Here is an 18,126-nt window from a genome sequence, read left to right on the forward strand (position 1 = left end):
ACGCGAGCAGCGCACTGTGTGTGGTGAGCTGCCTGGGTGGCGAGTGGCTGCTTGGGACCGCCAGAGGCTTAGGGGAACGAGGGATGGCCAGGATCAAGCCCTCCTGTGCACAGACCCTGGCCCTCCGGTCAGGACAGACACGTGGCCTCTCTAGCCTCTTTGCCTTCTTAGCACCCTCGAGCTCCCTTCTCAGTTGCCACCAGCGAGAAAACACGTGCTGCAGAAGATTAGCGCCTCCTCTGGACCACGAGACCCCGCCAGGCACAGCCTCTAACCTCTGGTAGCTTCAGAATTCTTCCAAAGAGTTGCCTAGATGATCTGCAGGCTCATTCTCTCTTCATTCTCCTCAAATGGCTCCGCTGGAGCTGTTCTCTCCAAGCCCTGCAATGGCTCCTCTCAAGATTGTTTGATGGCCATGTAGCTAAATGCAGTGGTCAGTTTGGCCTGCCTCTCGGCCCTAGACGGAAGCGACTATCATGGGTAGATCTCGCTCCTCTTCTTCCCAATGGATGCCTTCACGCTTTCCCAAGCTCTGCGATTTCACCTGATCCCGGGTTTCCTTCCTCCTCCTGTAGCAGTGGTCCACTTTATACTTTGAATATAACCCTTGCTGCTCTGCCACTGCAACTTATTTTTAAAATGAGTATATTTCTTTCTCTTCCTCTCCCTGCTGCTCCCTAAAAAATCTTAGAGGAAATCTTTCTAATCTATTTTATTGATTGATTAATTGATTGATTGGTACCGGGAATTGAACTCAGGGGCACTCAACCACTGAGCCACATCCCCAGCCCTATTTTGTATTTTATTTAGAGACAGAGTCTCACTGAGATGCTTGATGCCTCACCTTTGCTGAGGCTGGTTTTGAACTCACAAAACTCCTGCCTCAGCCTCTCCAGACGCTGGGATTACAGGCCTGCACCACCGTGCATCCCACATGCTAGGCAAGCACTCTGCTACTGACCTACATCCCCAGCCCTTCTTCCCCACTTTAGGAAGATTTGTCTGTCCTTGAGCACACACCCACCATAGGAAGGAAGTAATACAGACTTTGGGAATAGAACCAGAAGATCTCAGAAATACCTATCTCCCAAATTAAAAGGTGAATTACAACTCCAAGAGAGAAAATATGCAATGCAGCCTTTGAATTACCTCTATAAAACCCCCCTGGTTCCTGCTGATGGGCAGAATCACAGCCTTTGGGATTGGAGACCCCTGTGTTTCTCCTTTGCTAGCAAAGTTATAAAACTTTTTTTCTTTTTTCTCAAAACCATGCCTTCATTATTGAATTGGCACTGGGGAGAAGGACTGAGTTTCGGCAACACTCATTGGCCTCCTCCTTCCCCTTGTTGGACCCTTTTCCATCTTCTGTGGGACCAAGTATCTCTTCTCCACATGTTTTTTTTTTGGGGGGGGGCAGGGGAGTGATCTCATTAGGTCCCCTAGCTTTAAGTACACTGATGGCATCCAGATTGATATTCCAGCCCAACCTTCTTTCAAACCCAGACTTGAAAGTCTTTCTAACTGCCTGCTTGGTTTTCCGTGGTTAATTCAGTTCATTCAGGTAAAGAGTTGAGGACAGTGTTTGGTGCAAAGTCAGCCTGAACATATGCTAGCTTATATTTTCTCTGACTAAGAAAGATAATGATTCACAGCCCATTCCCCTCTCCCTTATCAGTTCTCAGTAAATGGTGCCATCATCTATGTAACTGCTCAAAACTAAAACCTGGGAATCAGGCTTGAGTGTATCTTCTGGGACATCTGACCATAAACCAATAAGTTGTGTGTATGTGTGTGTGTGTGTGTGTGTATGGTTGTCAGTAGGACCACATGCCTGTAAGGGCTCTAGGAGAGAATTCATTCCTTGTCTCTTCCAGCTGCTGGTCATGGCCAGCATTCCCTGGCTTTTGGCAATGTCACTTCAATCTCTGCATCTGTGATCACATTGCTCTTTCTCTTCTACATCAAATCTCCCTCTGTTTCTCTCACAAGGAAGCTTGCAGGTGCATTTAAAGTGCAACAAGTGATCTCCCATCTCACTGTTCTCAAATAATTACATCCAAAGTGTTTGCTGCAAGGTGATCTTCCTGGATTCCAGTCATTAAGGCTTGGAGGTTCTTCCTGAGACTAGTTCTTAACGTACCAGACCACCATCATCACTCTCATGGTCTATGCCCACACCTTTCCCATGAATCTACCTTCTACTTTGACATTACTCTCACAATGCAGATGAAGTGAAGGCAAATCTCTTCCTTAAAACCTCTAGTTATCTCTAGTGTGATCCAAAGTCCTTACCGTGGCCTTAGATCCTAGGAGATCTGACCCCTGGCTGCTTCTCAGGAATCTTCCTCTGAATTCCTGAACATTGTGCTCTCTGACCTGGCCACTTCCACTTGCTCTTTCTGATGTGTGTTGACCATGCTGGAGGGAGCTTCTTTTTTCCTGGGGCACTTCCTCCTAGCTCTTCAGGTGGGCGCTTTCTTTTCACCATGTATATCTTGGCTGTAAGATTACCCACTCAGATAGCTCCTTCCCTCTGTCAGTTTCCTCCCCACTGTGCCCTATTCTCTTGCTTTGACCACACTCATTGTTTTTTGAAATCATTTTAGGGACTTGTTTGTGTATGTGTGTGTGGGGGAAGGTTGTTTGTTTTTTGGTATATGATGATTGTTGGCTACCCCAGCCTTCTTCTGCAAAGGCTAAACATCCCAAGTGTCATGGAGTTCAAACACGAACCACCCTTAGGAAGAACCCAGTATGTCCTGTCCATGTTCCTATTCATTTGTGGTCTTGATGATTCAATATACTTGTTGAGTAGCATAAGGTAGGAAGGAAGATCAGCTACCGTGTTCCAGATACTTTACTCACTAATAAGGGTAAAACCTATGTTTATATGTAAAGCAGGAGTCTTCCAGGCACCATGGTGCATGCTTGTAATCCCAGGCTGAGGCAGGAGACTGAGGCAGGAGGATTGGAAGTTCAAGGGCAGACTGTGTAACAGGAAAATCCCGCCTTAAAATATAAAAAAGACTGAGGATGTAGCTCAGTGGCAGGTGCTTGCCTAGAATGCCTGAGGCCTTGGGTTCACTGGAATTCAGGTCCTCACACTGCACTGAGGTCACTGAAGGAAGAGAAATATTTACTGAGAAACCACCTCTCCTTCCCCAACCCCAAGAAGTTAGTGCTCTTCTGTAGGACTTAAAAAGGTGGGAGCTGGTGGCTGCTTTTGAGATAATTATTCATTCCTTACTTCAATGATTGAAAATTTAGAGAGGTCGACAGAAAAAGATATCTTTAAAATTTTAGTTCCTTTGTACAACTACAAATAGGTCCCATAATTCTTGGTTACTCTTAGACAATAAAAAAAAGTCTTTTACTCACTTTGAGACCCAAGAACCTTGGTTCTTTGGGTTTGATACTGTTCAAAACAACTCTAGACTTCTTCCAGAGTCAAATGCTCTCAAGAGATCAATCCTCTTTTTCTCTCCATCTCCCTTCAATTTCTCACATCATGGAAACAAGGAATGAACAATTCTCTCAATTGAATTGAGAGAAACAAGGAATGAACAATTCTCTCAAAGGTAGCCCCAACTCTCACCTTTCTAAGTCCCTTGGAAGAGTGCTTTCAGGGAATGGGAAGAAGAGGCAGTTTCTCTGTAAATATTTCTTTTAAGATATTTTATTTTTTTTAGAGAGTGAGGGATGGAGGGAGGGGGAGAGAGAGAGAGAGAGAGAGAGAGAGAGAGAGAGAGAACGAGAGAGAATTTTTAATATTTATTTTTTAGTTTTCGGCGGACACAACATCTCTGTTTGTATGTGGTGCTGAGGATCGAACCTGGGCCACACGCATGCCAGGCGAGCGCGCTACCGCTTGAGCCACATCCCCAGCCCTCTGTAAATATTTCTCTTCCTCAGTGACTTCAGGGCAATGTGAGGACCTGAGTTCTATTTTAGTATCCCATTACAAAGGCTAAGATTGAACTTGAGCTATTTGTAGCTCTGCTGCTGTTTGGCTATGGTTTACAGCCCACTGAAACTGCCAGTTCTTTTTCACATATAAAGTTCCTAATCTCCCCATCACAAACGCTCATAACTAGGGGGTCTGTGTGGAGAACAGACCACATAACATTTATCTCCATAACATTTATTTTTCCTGGACTTTACATGTTACCCCATGGTTGTAGCCAGATCTAATAATAATGCTGTATCATCTGAGCTCTCAATATTCCATCTCTTAAGAGAAAAATCACTTTCCACTCCCCTGGCCCACAGAGGGAAGAGCCAAATTTTACAGCCTTGGGATCACTAAAATCCTGAGATGACGACTTACTGGAAGTGCAAGCCCTTCGGGTGTCCACAGAAAGGCTCTTAGTAGCACAAGACCCACCCATTCTATTTGTCTACGCCCTCTGACAATTGGTGGGCGGTGCCTCTTCCCAGCAGCCAATCATGCCGGGCCGCGGCACACAGGTTTTTCCCCCCCCTTTGACGAAATGTGGGCGGGGCCATGCGGGATGGTATATAAGAGAAGCAGGGCGGGGATCCTTAGTGTCTGGCCGGTCCGCCAGTGCTGGGTCGGGAGGCTTAGACGCTGGTCTGGGAGAGCTGGGAACGCGAAGGACTTGAAAACGAGCTGCTGGGGAACTCGCAATTGGAAATGTTATGGCGGCCAGGGTGCTTAGGGCCTCGAGGCCGGGGATTCGGCGAAGTCCGGGACGCCAGCTTTGGAGCGACATCAAGTTCCAAGTGCTGAAGCAGCAGCTGCCCAGTGACATGGTGGCCCCGCTGCCCGTGGTGAAACCTTACCTTTTCGATCTTGTCACCGGCGAGGTGACAGGGCTCAGGCAGGAGAGCGTGGGAGAGCCGGACCAGCATGGCCAACAGAGGGCCGTGCGCGCTGCTGAGGTCACAGCCGCGTTGGTGTGGCCATTTTGCTCTGAGCTGCGCTTGGCGCCCACATGTTGTCCTCCCCAACCTAAGAGGAGCGCGTGGTCGGTACACAACCCTCGTTGTCCCCAAGAGCTATCCTCTGTGATATGCCAAAGACTGTGGGAAATCGCGGATTTGCAGATATATTGCAGTTATCATCCAGGTTGTAGACAAGATCCTGCCACCTGTGTCTTGGATGTGTTGCAGAAGAAATGAAGGGGCTTTCAGCGCAAATGCCCAAGGAAAAAAAAACATGAAATACAGGCAGGGAAGTGGGCGCAGGAAAAGGTCCTGGCAGATGTGAGATGTTAGGATGCACTGTGTGGGCCACTCCTGCTGCTCCCTGAGGAAGATAGAAATGGAGAGAAATCGATTTGTTCTCAAAACGTGGCTTCTTGTGTGCTATTCTGAAGGGTGAAGGTCTTCATTTGGTGATAAGCTCAAATGACAGGGTTTCTCCAGCAGAGGAAACTCCCAGTTCCTTCTCCTTTCTGGCATCTTCATTCTTTGTACCAAACCTTTGCAACCATAGATGAAGAACCCCGAAGGGCAAGCTGAGGTTGCTGAAGAAACAGTAGGGCTCCTGAGCCAGGTTTGCTGGGGAGAGGAACACCAGTGGAAGACTGATTATAGGAGACTCTCCAGCCCCACAGCAAATCTCATCCCGCTCTGCAGACTTCCATATTTGTCTTGCTTTCATCTCTTCTCCCTTGTCTTGTTTCTTTTCCTGTTTTACTTATATAACTACCTTTTCTCCATTCGGACCTTCTCATTGCTTCTGGTCTCTCTCTTTTTTTCTCTCCTTCACTCATCCTCTTCCCCTTTTCTTTCCTAATTGTCTTATCTTCCTCTCTAGAAAGTTTTACATTTGGACCAAAAATGAATCCAACCTTTCCTTTTCTGCCATCTTACAGCATCAAGCTTTTAGTATCTAGGGATTTATGAGCTACCAGCATTCTGAGGACCTCTCTCCAAGGCCTGTCTGATCGCCCACTCACCACTGTACGATCCCAAGCTCTTGCCTTGCTTCCACCTATCAGCACTTGGTAGATATTGCCCTCCCCAGACTGCTCCTTCAGCTTGGGTAACTGAAGTCCCTCCCACCAGTGAGAACTGGGAAGCATGGTGGAGACTATAGACTTCTTCTCCTCCTCTGCTCATTGTCAATCTCCAGTTTACTCCAGAAGCATCTAAAGCATCTCCAGAACCCTGGAAACTTACAGCCATATGTAAAAGGGCCCCCATCAGCATCCCTCCCTTTGTTCTATTTATGTTGACTCCTAGGAAGGGAGGGAAAGAGGAAGCCTGCTACAGCCCCAGCAGAAGAATGAGGCATGAAAAGTGGTGCTGAGGACATGAAATGACAAAGCTGAGCCACCACAGTAGAGTCTACCCTAGATAAGCTAGTCTGCAGATTTCATGAGCTAAATCAGTGCCAACTATTGTGGGTGGATGTTATACAGCACTATGGGCCATGGTTAGCTGATACAGTCTCTAACACCTATGAGTCTGTCAGGGTTGGTCTCCTTGCAGAGATCTTAGAAAGCCTGACATGAGCCCAAGGAGACCTCGGAGAATTCCTTCTACCCAAATTTGCTGTTCTACCCTGGAAGTAGTGTATTTCTAGAAGGATCTTTCTAACTCCTAGGATGAGAGAGGCCACAGGGAATGGTGGGAAAGACAGGTGGGCCAGGGAGGCTGGAGAGAGGTCACTCCTAAATTGAAGGAGCCTAAGTCAGGGACTGTCTGTAGATTTATGCTAAATAGCACTTCCAACAAAAAGCTCCATTTGCACATATGCACAAGGGAACATTGTCATATGAATCAGAAAAAAAAAAACTAGAAATGACTCAGAGGTTCATGGGTAAGGAGGCAGATAAATAAACCATGGGGCACTGACAGCATGGAACAAGCTCAGGTGGTTAGAAATAACGAGGAAGACTTTTCCATGCCATCATGATTAAAACCTGAAGACAAAAGTTGTTTACTTCAGTTCCTTAGGTGCACTGTGGCTTTTATTTTTTAAAAAGAAAACCAATAAAACTGAACCAAACACTATACAGTAACCTGGGATCACATTTTCTTTGGAGAGAATAGCTAGATATTGGGGGTGGGGGCAGACTGACTTATCAAATTAACTCCAGCTTTCTTTTTATTGTACAATTTTTAAAGAATCTTTATCTCTATCATCACTTATGTCCTTAAAAATCAAATTCAAAACATGAATTAAAAAGACCTAGATTTTGGAAACCAGCAGACCTAGTTGAATCCCAGCTATATCACTTGGGCTGTTCATTTCCTACTGGTGGTTTCAGTCTTCCTGCCTCCACCAAGGGAAGGCCATTGGAAGAAGTGACGGTGTCTATAGAGGGCCAGCATAATGTCTGGGCCCAGGAAAGGGCTTTTGAATGTCAGCTGACAGTGATGGACAGGTTCACTGGGAGCCGCACAGCTTGGACTGCTCATCCCTTTGGGACCTTGTTTCCCTGGGAATCCTGCCAGGACTTTGGGTCACATGAGACTGACCCTGGGAGGGGTGACCCTGGTGCTGCCGGGCCAGCACTCCAGCCAGCATGATGGCATCACAGGGCATGAGAAGCACATTGTGTTCTGTGACCTTGAGGGAGGTAGTTGGAGGTTGGGGACATGGTGTTTGCCGCAATCTGGCTGGGCACAAAATAACCGAGCCACCACGAGGCACTTGTAGGTTCAAAACAGGAACTCCTTTTTTGCCCGAACTCTCACGAACGCCAACCACGCGGGCCCTTCCAGGAACCACCAACCGGAAATCCCTCCTCCGGCACTTCCCCAACCAAAGCTGAACTCTCCAGGAATACCCGCGAAGTAGCAGGAGAACTCCAAAGTGGACAGCAGGGGTCTAATATACAATTGAATACACAGCTTAACATAACCATCCTCATCTCAATGACTCCCTGGCACTCACCTCTCAACCACTCCTTCTGGCAAAAATGCCATGTGTCATTCCGTCATTCTGTGGCTCTCAGCAGGTGTTGACATTGTAATGACATCTAAAATAACAAGCCCCTTGAGCTGTCCACGGGGTGCAGGAGAACCTCTTCCATGCACTCTGCTGGCTATTGTGACCGGCCAGGGGCGAGATGAGTCCCTGGTGATCATTTCTTGCGTGAAGATGTGGAGCTGCTGGCTGTCTTGTCTGTACAACGAGGCTGATAAACTAGTCCTGAAGACCACAGGTGGTTGGGGAAGGTGAGCCTCCAGGCACTGTGCTCAGTGGTGCTCAGTAGAAGTGGATTCTCCTTCTCATCCAACTCCACTGAGATGAGATTTTAGATGGATTCCCTTGATGCAGGCTACTGAGCAACCCCCTAGCAGCCATCTTGAACCTAAGCTGGGTTCAAACTGCCTAGGCCTGTGTGCACCGGGATTCCCTTTGAGCTTCTCTGCTGCTTAGGTCCACATCTGTGCACTCTCACCCAGGGCACCTTCCTCCCAACCTGGGCAATCCTTCTCCCCATGTCGCACTCCTTCCCTAATTCCCTGTAATGTGTAGGTCCAAGCCCATCTCTCTGGAGGGCAAGAAGTGCCTGTTCCTTTGGCTTCCCAGCACGTAACTGGAGGTCTGCAGAAAGCAGACCTTCATAAAGTGCTTCCCTGGACCCTCACGTCCTCTCTAACTCCAGGAAAGGGCTTTTAAAAACCGCCCCCCCACTCCCTGCCACCAGTCTTACCATTTTTGCCCCCTCTTGCTTGACACCTTTTGAAAGCAAGGTGATACAGGGTTCCTAACTGCCTGGCCTTCCCAGCAGGGGCCTGCTCTGTGTCAGCCTGACTGGCATCTGGTCTCCTTCCACCTTCGCCTGCTTGCCTTTGCTTCTCTTCTGATTCCTGGTGATGGAATCTGCGTTGGACAGAACAGGATTCTGGAAATGGCAGTCCCCAGCTGCAGCCCCAGCTGAGTGCCCATGAAGTATCCCACCGTGACTCCCATCACACCCATGGTTGTAGTTCTGGTGAAGGTGACTCATCTTCACGGATTGGTTCCACTGCTCCCTCCCCCTCTCCCAGGCCTCCTTTCATGAAGCTTTGTCTTCCCCACTCTGAAAAATATCACAGATATTTTTCTGTGAGCAGAGCAGTTCCTATAAGCTTTGGTGTCCTCACCATCTCTTCTCTGTATCTTTTGGAAATTCAAGGTGTGTCTTACTGACTTCTTCCTGAAGGTCCATGAATCAAGAACCTCTAGCCTCCCCCATTTTGTCTAGGGGACTCTGATCATGGCAGACACCACCATACTCCAACAGCAGCCTCGATTCTGGCCAGTGCCTTTTCCTTTACAAGAGCCTGTCATTGGAATCTCTGGGATAATTCCTTGCACAAAATCCATGGATTTTCTCTTGACCTGGTGTCTCTCATCACCCCACCTACTGACTGCTGGCTTCCTTGCTCGACAAGGTTTCTATTTAAAAGATCTCCCTTTCTCCTAGGTAACAAAAGCATCTTGGCATATGGGAACTCTGGAGACCTGCCACTGCATGGAGTCTCAGCCATACACCTGGTCCCCCAGGCGAGCAGGAAAGAGGACCTTGGGCAAGTCACGTTCCCTTTTCAATATCTCGGTTTGGTTGTGTACTGGGTTGAATGGTATCTCTTCAGAAGTTTATGACCACCCAGGGTCTTGAGAGGTGACCTTCTGTGGTTCCACTCTTTATGGCCTCTGAAGGAGATCTTAAGACAAATCATAGCTTTGGGGAAACTCCCTAACTTTTTAAGGTAATTTTTAATTTGGCCTTTACCTCAGAATTCTATTGTGACTCTTTTTTTGGGGGGAGGGGGGAGTAACCAGGGATTGAACTCAGGGGCACTTGATCATTGAACCACACCCCAGCCCTATTTTGTACTTTATTTAGAGACAGGGTCTCACTGAGTTGCTTAGCACCTCACTTTTGCTGAGGCTGGTTTTGAACTTACAATCCTCCTGCCTCAGCCTCCCGAGCTGCTGGGATTATAGAAGTGTACCACCATGCCCGGCCATTGCGACTCTAAATCAAGACACCGTATGATGAAGTTTGGGAGTATCTCTTCACTGGGGATTTAAAAAATGAAACAGCAAGGCAGCCTGCGTTTTGATAGCTTTATTGGAACATGATGGTAACACAGAATGCTAACTCAGGTCCACCACATATGCTGCCTCTGGGCAGCAGGTACCCCACTTTGCAGCCAGCGGAATCTCCAGGAGGTCCCCAAAGGGGCCAGAACAGCCCAGATGCAGGCTGGTAGGAGTCCTCTGCAGTGGCAGGTGGCTAATGGGCTCCTGGGGTGGAGCCCCGACCGGCCGTGCCTGTGACCAGGCTGCAGTTTGCTTGCACTGTAGATCTTATGCCTCAAAATACTTGGCATGACTTGGAGACCCAGCTGTCTCAGACTCCTGGGGGAATTTCCAAAAGAGGGGTTTCTGGGACTTCCAGAAGAAACAGCCCAGAAATTAAGCATCTCTGGGGCTTACCAGGACAAACCAAGTCTCTGAGTTTATTGGCAGGTAGGCCATTGACCACACTCTGCACTTTTCATGTTCTCTGCTCGCCAATCTAACAAACATTCATGAAGCTCCTACTGTGTGCCAAACACTCTTCTAGGGGCTAGACAGACAACTGTCACCAGAACTCATGAGCAGGGGAGGCAGATGATGTTCCGGGAGTCAGCCAAGTGGCAGTATCGTTACCGCCATGCCAGTGAAGAGACAAGGAAGACTTCCTCAAGGAAGGGCAGTTGTGCCTGAGATCTGCAGGAAGTCAACTGACCCAAGGGCAAGAGCATGTCGTCATGGAAACAGCACTGAGCATGCCTGGCTGCCAGAAAGAGCAGCGAGATACAGAAACCAGGAGGCAAAGGCCGGGCCGAGGACAGGAGGGAGGGCTGGGCATGCGGGGCATATACAGCACCTGTGGGCCATCAGCTTTGGCCACCATGTGTGGAGAGGGGCTGGAGGAAGGGGGTGGGGACATGGAGAGAGGCATCAGAAGCTGTTCCATTTGTCCTACTGGAGACAGGGCCCTGGGCTGAGTGACAGCAGGGCAGACAGAATCAGCTGGAGGGCGGGCCCCGTGGGGCCTAGGACCAGAGAGCTTGGACACTGGAAGCAGGCAAACGAGGCCTCCTCAGCTATGGAAGCCCCAGTGGGGTTTTTGCATGAGAAGTGGAACCTGGGGGAGCAGGTACAGGGACACCGTGCAGTGTGGTTATGGACACTCAGAGGTGGGGTGTCTTGGGAACATCCCGCTGGAGGGGGCACATAGGCAGAGGGGTCGCAGCCCCGAGGAGCCTGGCTACACCTGGGATCTGTGTGAAGGCTCCTGGTGCCTCGTAGCTGAGGCCTTGGGTGTAGGTGAAGTCACGGAGGGAGACACCCTGAGTGAGGGGAGAGTGCTGGACAGAGCGATAGAGAATGGCTGCCGCTCACTCGTGGCTGGACAGTGATGAGCTCAGAGAGGACTGAAAAGTCCTGGGTGGACAGTGAGGGAGGGAACCAGACAGGGTCTTGGAAGCCTAGGAAGGGTGTCGTGGAGGGGCAGGGCCAGTAAAGAGAGATGTTGCTGAGAAGTCTGCCCACACTCTCATGCCCCTGGGGCTCTCACCTCCCCGTCTCCAGGGGTCTCTCCCACAACCCTACAGATAGGGAGGAGGAACTTGCCCCCTTGAACAGAGGAGTAAAGAGCTGCTCAGGGGGGTCAGGAGATGTGTCCAAAGAAACACAGCCAGCGAAAGGCACCCCTGGGCCAGCACCACCTTGATCACCTCTACCAGTCAGCACACGGTGCCCGGGAAGTCCATGCACACCAACAAGCAGCAGAGAGGGTCGGACTTTTAGCCCAAAAGGATCCCAAGGCTCCAGGGCTCTAGGCTTTGCCAGGAGAGGGTAGGCTGAGGCAAGGAAATTGCTTCACCTCTTTACTACAGTGCAGTGCAGGGTCGAGAGCATGGCTTTCCACCCATCCACCCACCCATCCATTCCAAAATCTGCTGAGTGCCTCTTCCAGTCTGGCTGAGTGGCCCCAGGGGGGCCCTGTAGTTTTCTGACTCTCAGTTTCTACCTCAGTGAGGTTAGGATGGTGACCCTTTCCCTGAGGACATGCTAAAGGGTTATGAAAGCTCACACAGGTGAGGTAAGGTGCCTGCACATAGTAGGTGCTCATGGAAGACAGTCCCCTCCCCTTCCCCCTCCTCCATTCCCTTTGTCCTGCTGATCCATGAGAGGGCGAAAGGCCTGTTTATGCAGCACCCTCTGCCCTGCTTAGAGGACAAGCGGGTTCCCACACATATGTGTTCAGGCTCCCGTATGCACACACCTCTGTACGTCCCACTGTCTTCACTCATGACACTTAGGGCCAGCACCAACGTGTGCTCTGAACCCCTGGATTCAGCCCAGAGGAGTCCTGAGCACGAGGGTGGGGTGCCGAGCACAGAGCCAATGTCTAGCCCGGGTCTAGGCACCATGGCACCCACTGTGTGTGCTGGGAGCCCCCAGTTCTCTGTGGCTTTGGAGGCTGGGTCCTCGGGGGCTCCAGAGGTCAAACTTGGGTGAGCAGAATCTTCAGGGTCCTGGAGCAGGGTTTAGACAGCCTCCTGGGACAGTGTCGATGGGGTGTCCTCAGGCAGTGTCTCCCCCGAAAGCTCCTCTGAGGGGCATCGCTGCTGCCTGTGGAGGAACCGAAGCTCCCACAGGCTCTTGCAGCAGTTCAGGAGGCTGTTGGCACACGTGGTGCAGGACAGCGCCGGCTTCCTGAGGAGACATAAGCACAGGTCGGAGCTGCTCTGCTTTGTTACTATTGAGCTGGTCTTTGGGAAGGGGTGAAGGGCAGGACGGGGACCCCTCTTCGCTGCCCAGGCAACATATGCTTTTTTCCTCCACATATGAGGTGACTTGTTCCAAACCCCAGCTCTGTTTCTAATATGCTGGACACCTTAGTCAAGTTTCTTAGCTTCTCTGAACTTCAAGTGGATGTAAATAGTCAACCTTCTCAACTCTCTTTCTCTGTTTTTTTGTTTGGTACTGGGTACTGGGGATTGAACCCAGGGTGCTTAACCATTGAGCCACATCCCTAGTCCTTTTTCAGGGTCTCACTAAGTTGCTTAGGGCTTCACTAGTTGCTGAGTCTGGCTTTGAACTTGAGACTCTTCTGCCTCAGCCTCTCAAGCAACACTTTTTCCCCCTCCTTTTTTCAGTACTGGGGATTGAACCCAGGAAATCTTTACCACTGAACTACATCTCCACAGCCCTTTTTATTGTTTGTTTGTTTGTTTTGAGGCAGGGTCTCACTAAGTTGCTTAGGGTTTCACTAAGTTGCTAAGACTGGCCTCAAACTTGTGATCCTCCTGCCTCAGCCTCCCCAGGCTCTGGGATTACAGGTGGGTGCCATCATGCCCAGCAATCTCCCCAATTCTTGAAGGAATTTGGTGTCGTAAAATATGTATAAAAGTACACACAGGTTGGCTCACAGTAGGAGCTCAGTTAAGGTTTTCTATTTTTGAGTCTGCTCTTTTTCCAGTGCCATGGATGAAACTCAGGGTCTCTTATATGCTAACAAGTGCTCTCCCACTGGGCCACTCTCCAACCCTGATTTCAAGTCTGAATGAAAGGGTTCCTGGGCCTCTGCAACTTGTTTTGTATGCACTGGGAAGGTGGCATTAATACCAGCTGTGAGCACTCAGGCCACCAGAGGACTCCAGCACCTTTTCCTTTCAGACAGAGACAGGGAGCTCTGTGCTTCCCTTGAAGTCTATGAGAAGGTGGCTGTGGACTTGGAGGCCTGACTGTAGGCTCGGAGCAAGGACACAGCCAGCCCCACCCTGCCTTCTTTGTGTGGCTGGAAGCTCCCATGGCCTGGTCTCTCCCTGCCTGCCCAGCCCCAGGACGCCCTTCCTGCCTGGACCTGAATGTCACACCTCTGGCATTTTGGGAGCACCCTTTTCTGTGTTAGCAGTATACAGGTCTGAGCAGGCAGGCAGGAATCTGCCCTTAGACTCACATTCCAGTGGGGCCATGGCTTTGGGGAAATCACTCTCACTGAAATTAGTAGAGTTGTCAAAGAAAAGCCTCCTAGAGGCTGGGAAATAGCCACCTCTTCTAGCAGCTCAAGAGTTGCTTGAGAGAACACAGCCTTAGAAATACCCCACTCTCACAGTAAAATGTCAGAACACAGAGAAGGATAGAAAGAAGAAAGCCAGGATTGGCTCCTCCAATCCCACGTCTTTTGTTACACGGCGATTCAGTCATCAGGTATTCTTAAATGAGACAACTTGTCATCCAGAGACTCTATAAAGCACATGTACGTGGTTTAAAGAATATTAAAATACTCCAGTGGACCACTGTGCAGGGTGAGAAACGGAACGTCACCAGCACCTGACCTGCTCTAGCACACGCGTCTGCATCCCTAGACAACATATTGGGCTATTCTGCCAGCCCAGTGCTATCGTGATATGGGAATTTTTTTTCCTGCAGCTAACTTTCTGTTCTTGTTCAACATGATATTTTTCAGATTAAACGGGAGCACCCACTGTTAATTCTCAGTGCTTGGGTCCATGATATGAATGCATTTCAACTGGTCCATCCACTCATCTCCTGATGACCACCCAGACTGTTCCCAGTCTTGACCATTTCAACAACACCGCCTGGCGTGCCCTGGACCTTGGTCCTGATGTACGCTTTCCAGTTTCTCCTGTGATGCCTGGCATCGAGGCTCATGGAAGTTGGCCAAATTGCTCTCCAGAGGCGCAGGACCCTTCCCGTCCCACAGGTCCCACAGCCGTGCAGCGGCTCTGGGTGACATCCTCACCAGCACGGGATCCTGTCAAGCTCAGACCTTGTTGATCTGGTGAGTGTGAAATGGAGCCCTCTTTTTAAATTCATGCTTCTCTGATTACTGAAGAGGCTGCTCAGGTCTCTGCCCAGGCCCTCACCCCCACCGCCTCCCTCGTCTTCTTCCCATCTCTCCTCTCCTCCCCTCCTGCCTCTCCGGGTCTGCCTGTCACAGAGCTCTTTATTTATGTCTGAATACTAATACTTGGATTGTGTTGCAAGTCTTTACCCACTTCTGGCTTGTCTTTCATAAAGGTTTTTATAGATCCTTTTAATAGATCCATTAGGGAGACAGATCTTATATCCATATAGAGTCTCTTTGGATGATTAATGTATTTCAATTGAAAAACATCTAATGATGGAATCAACATGTAACAAAAAGACGTGGAGTGGAGGAACAATGAGATGTTGGTCTGCTTCTTTGTTCATCTCTGTGTTCTAACATTTTACTTTGAACACGTGATTTTCCAAGACTTTATTATCTTAAGTGATTTGTCTTTTGGAAAGCAGAAATTCCTTAATTTTAATAGTCAAATTCATCTCTCGGTTGGGTTTTCACATCTTGGTTCTTATTTTAAAAATTCCTTCCTACCCCAAGGTCAGAAAGATATTCCACATTTTCTTCTAAAAGTTAAATATTTGGCTTTGATATTTAACCCATCAGCCTATCTGGAATTGACTTTCTGTATCACGTGAAACTCAGGGCTATTTTATTTTCCTACTTGCTCCCTCCAGGCTCCCAACCCCAATTTTAATATCCAAAGACCACCGGTGGATTTCCCTGCTGATTGATAATGCTAACTCAACCTTTCACTTCATGTTTATTTTCCTTTGCCATGGGCAGAGCATTGATCCCAATGTTCTTATTACTGGTCTCCAGCTCTGCAACATCTAAGATAATATCCCTCTCATTATTGTATTTCTTGTATCACTTACACTTTCAGTACGTTTTGCCAGATTTTTTTTTTTTTTTTTTTTTTTGATCTTTTGATATTGCTGCTCTTCGCTGGTAAATCTCAGTCTTCTGTTCCATGGGCTTCTGCTGATAATCTGCCTTCACTTTTTCCTTTACTATCTTTGAATTCTTTGAGATTTACTATCTTGGTTGTTTCTTTAACTCTCTAAATTGGATGTTTAGATCATCACATTTCAGCTTTATTTTTAAATTATAAGCATCTCAAGCTACACATTTTTCTTTAAGTATAGCTTTCGGAGGTGTACTCTAAGTTTTATGTGCAGTGTTTTTGTTGTTGCTTACCTGACAATATTTTCTAATGACCATAGGGAATCTTCTTCATCCCATGATTTACTAAGAAATGTGTCTGCAAATAAGTAAAGGTTTGTTGTTGTTTAGTTGTAGTCAGTGACTTATTATATATGCATATAGTTCTTTGAAATAGGTTGATTCTTGCTTCTTGGTCTAGTACATAGTCAACCTTTTAAGTGTTTATGCATGCTTGAGAGGAATATGGATTCTCTAGCTGTTGGAAGTAGTGTTTTATTCAATAATAGTGATTTATAAGCTTTTCATTTGTGTTTTCAAAATATTACATATCCTGATTAATTTTTTTATATATTTGATCTTCAAATATTGATAGAAGTATGTTATACATTTTGTACTACAATGATTTGTTTATTTCTTTGTAGTTTTGTCAACTTTATTTTTAGAGGTAGATTATTTGGCACATACAAGTTTAGAATATTATATTTCTGGTGGATTTTGGATTATCTCTTTTATCAAAATATGGTGGCCATTTTTATCTCTAGTAATGCTTTTTTGCTTAAAGTTCACTTTGGTATTAATATAGCTACTAGATTTCTTCTGATTAATATTTGTGTGTAGTATCTAGTATACATTTTTTTATTCCTCACACTTTCAAGTTTTTATTTCCTTAAGTCTGTGCTTATTAAGATACTTGCTTGGATTTCAAAAATCAAATCTGATGATCTTGGTATTTTTTCATTGGCCAGATTATTCGGTTTTCATTCAATAAAATTACTGATGCATTTTCACTTATTTCTTCTACCTGTTTTTGTGCTTTACATTTGCACCCCCTTCTGCATTCCCCTCCTCTCTTTTCTTTCTTGATTAAAATTGACTTTATTCTCTTTTCTCTACATCATATGAAATATCTACCTTCTATTAAGAAAAAAAAAAAAAAGAAATGTTTATCCAAAGCAGCATTGTAGCAGGAGTAGTTAACCTTAAAGACCTGGAGGCAGGCAGTGCCCCCCTCTGCTGACCTTCCAACCATGCAAGGTGAGCTGAAGGAACACAGAGCACAGCTTATCCTCACACACTTGAGAGGCGTGATCTGCATCCCCTCAGGGTCCTGTGCCCTTCTGTCCTGAGCCCTAGCCTGGGTTTGAGGGGATGCTGGAGAGCGCAGGAGAGGAGCCCTGGGTGCTGCTAGGTGCTTCCCACAGCCCCTGCACCTTTCCACCCACTTCCCCTTCTCTCAGCTGCAGCACCTGATTCTTCTGTGAGAGGCAACCTTCCCCATCTTCCCCGTGTGGGCCAGGCTAACGTGACCTCTTGCCCTTTGCCCTGGCTTCAAAGTTGCCTGTGACAGTCGGATCAGAGGGATCCATATCCCGGGCCAGACAATGAAACGTGAATCTGAAACTTCTGCATGACAGAAGGACAGCCTGGCCACCTGGTGGCTTCCTGGGGAGAGTCTGACCCTGGGAAGCCGAGTCCAAAACTGGAGAAAAACAAATGCCTGTGACATTTGAGCTCCAGGACCCAGGCAGGCTTGCGGCCCCTCGGTCTCTTCAACTCCGAGTCGATCACCTGTCCCTCCCGTCCCACACGTCTGTAACTAGACTTCTGCTACCTCAGCAGCGTCCAGGATATTTCCCATTAAATGTTGCTAGAATCTCACTGCACGAGGGTGTTATAACACGGCCGGCCGCCAGGGGTCAGGGCACAGCACCCGCCGCCTGCGAGGGCCGGCTCCGGGTGGCTGGGACCCGGCAGGAGCAGCGCCACTGCCCTTTGGGTTTCCCTCCTCTCAGACAGAACCGCCCAGTACTTCCTATCCTGCGGTGACTGGCGTCGGTGTCCTTGCATGACAGTCCTTTACCTCCTCAGATGGCCAGCTCCTCTCCTGATTCCGGCTGTCCGGCATTACCTCTGGGCAGCTGCCTCAGGTGGCCCAGGTTACTGTGTCCTCCTAGCACCTGCAGCCCCTCTGCCAAGGCTCTTACCACGGGGCGAGTTGACCCTGCCCTTGTCTGTCTCCCAGACTCAAATCAGTGTCTTATCGCTGGCATCGCTCTCCTCCCCCGCTGTCCACCCTGGAGTGAAGGGGCCTGGGTGGCTGGATGAGTGGAAGCGCAGCAAGTCTCCGCAGACCTGACGC

General features: G+C 48.3%; 1 protein-coding gene across 2 annotated transcripts in view; it reads right to left on the reverse strand.

Annotated features, from left to right (window-relative positions):
* Positions 1 to 10,025: 10,025 nt before the first annotated feature.
* The window catches only part of Hrh2 (histamine receptor H2), a 41,513-nt gene continuing 33,412 nt past the window's right edge, over positions 10,026 to 18,126 (reverse strand). The window contains exon 3 of one of the 2 annotated variants that reach the window (XM_046453899.1): positions 10,026 to 12,685. In XM_046453899.1, the coding sequence (XP_046309855.1) occupies positions 12,517 to 12,685 (169 nt within the window). In that variant the 3' untranslated portion in view covers positions 10,026 to 12,516. The remainder of the gene's footprint in view (positions 12,686 to 18,126) is intronic. The other variant, XR_006853752.2, reaches the window with a different exon arrangement.

The sequence above is a fragment of the Marmota monax genome, unplaced genomic scaffold, assembly GCF_021218885.2.
Source record: "Marmota monax isolate L192 unplaced genomic scaffold, Marmota_monax_Labrador192_F-V1.1 WCK01_AAM20220418_F8-fsc00316, whole genome shotgun sequence".
NCBI lineage: Eukaryota > Metazoa > Chordata > Mammalia > Rodentia > Sciuridae > Marmota > Marmota monax.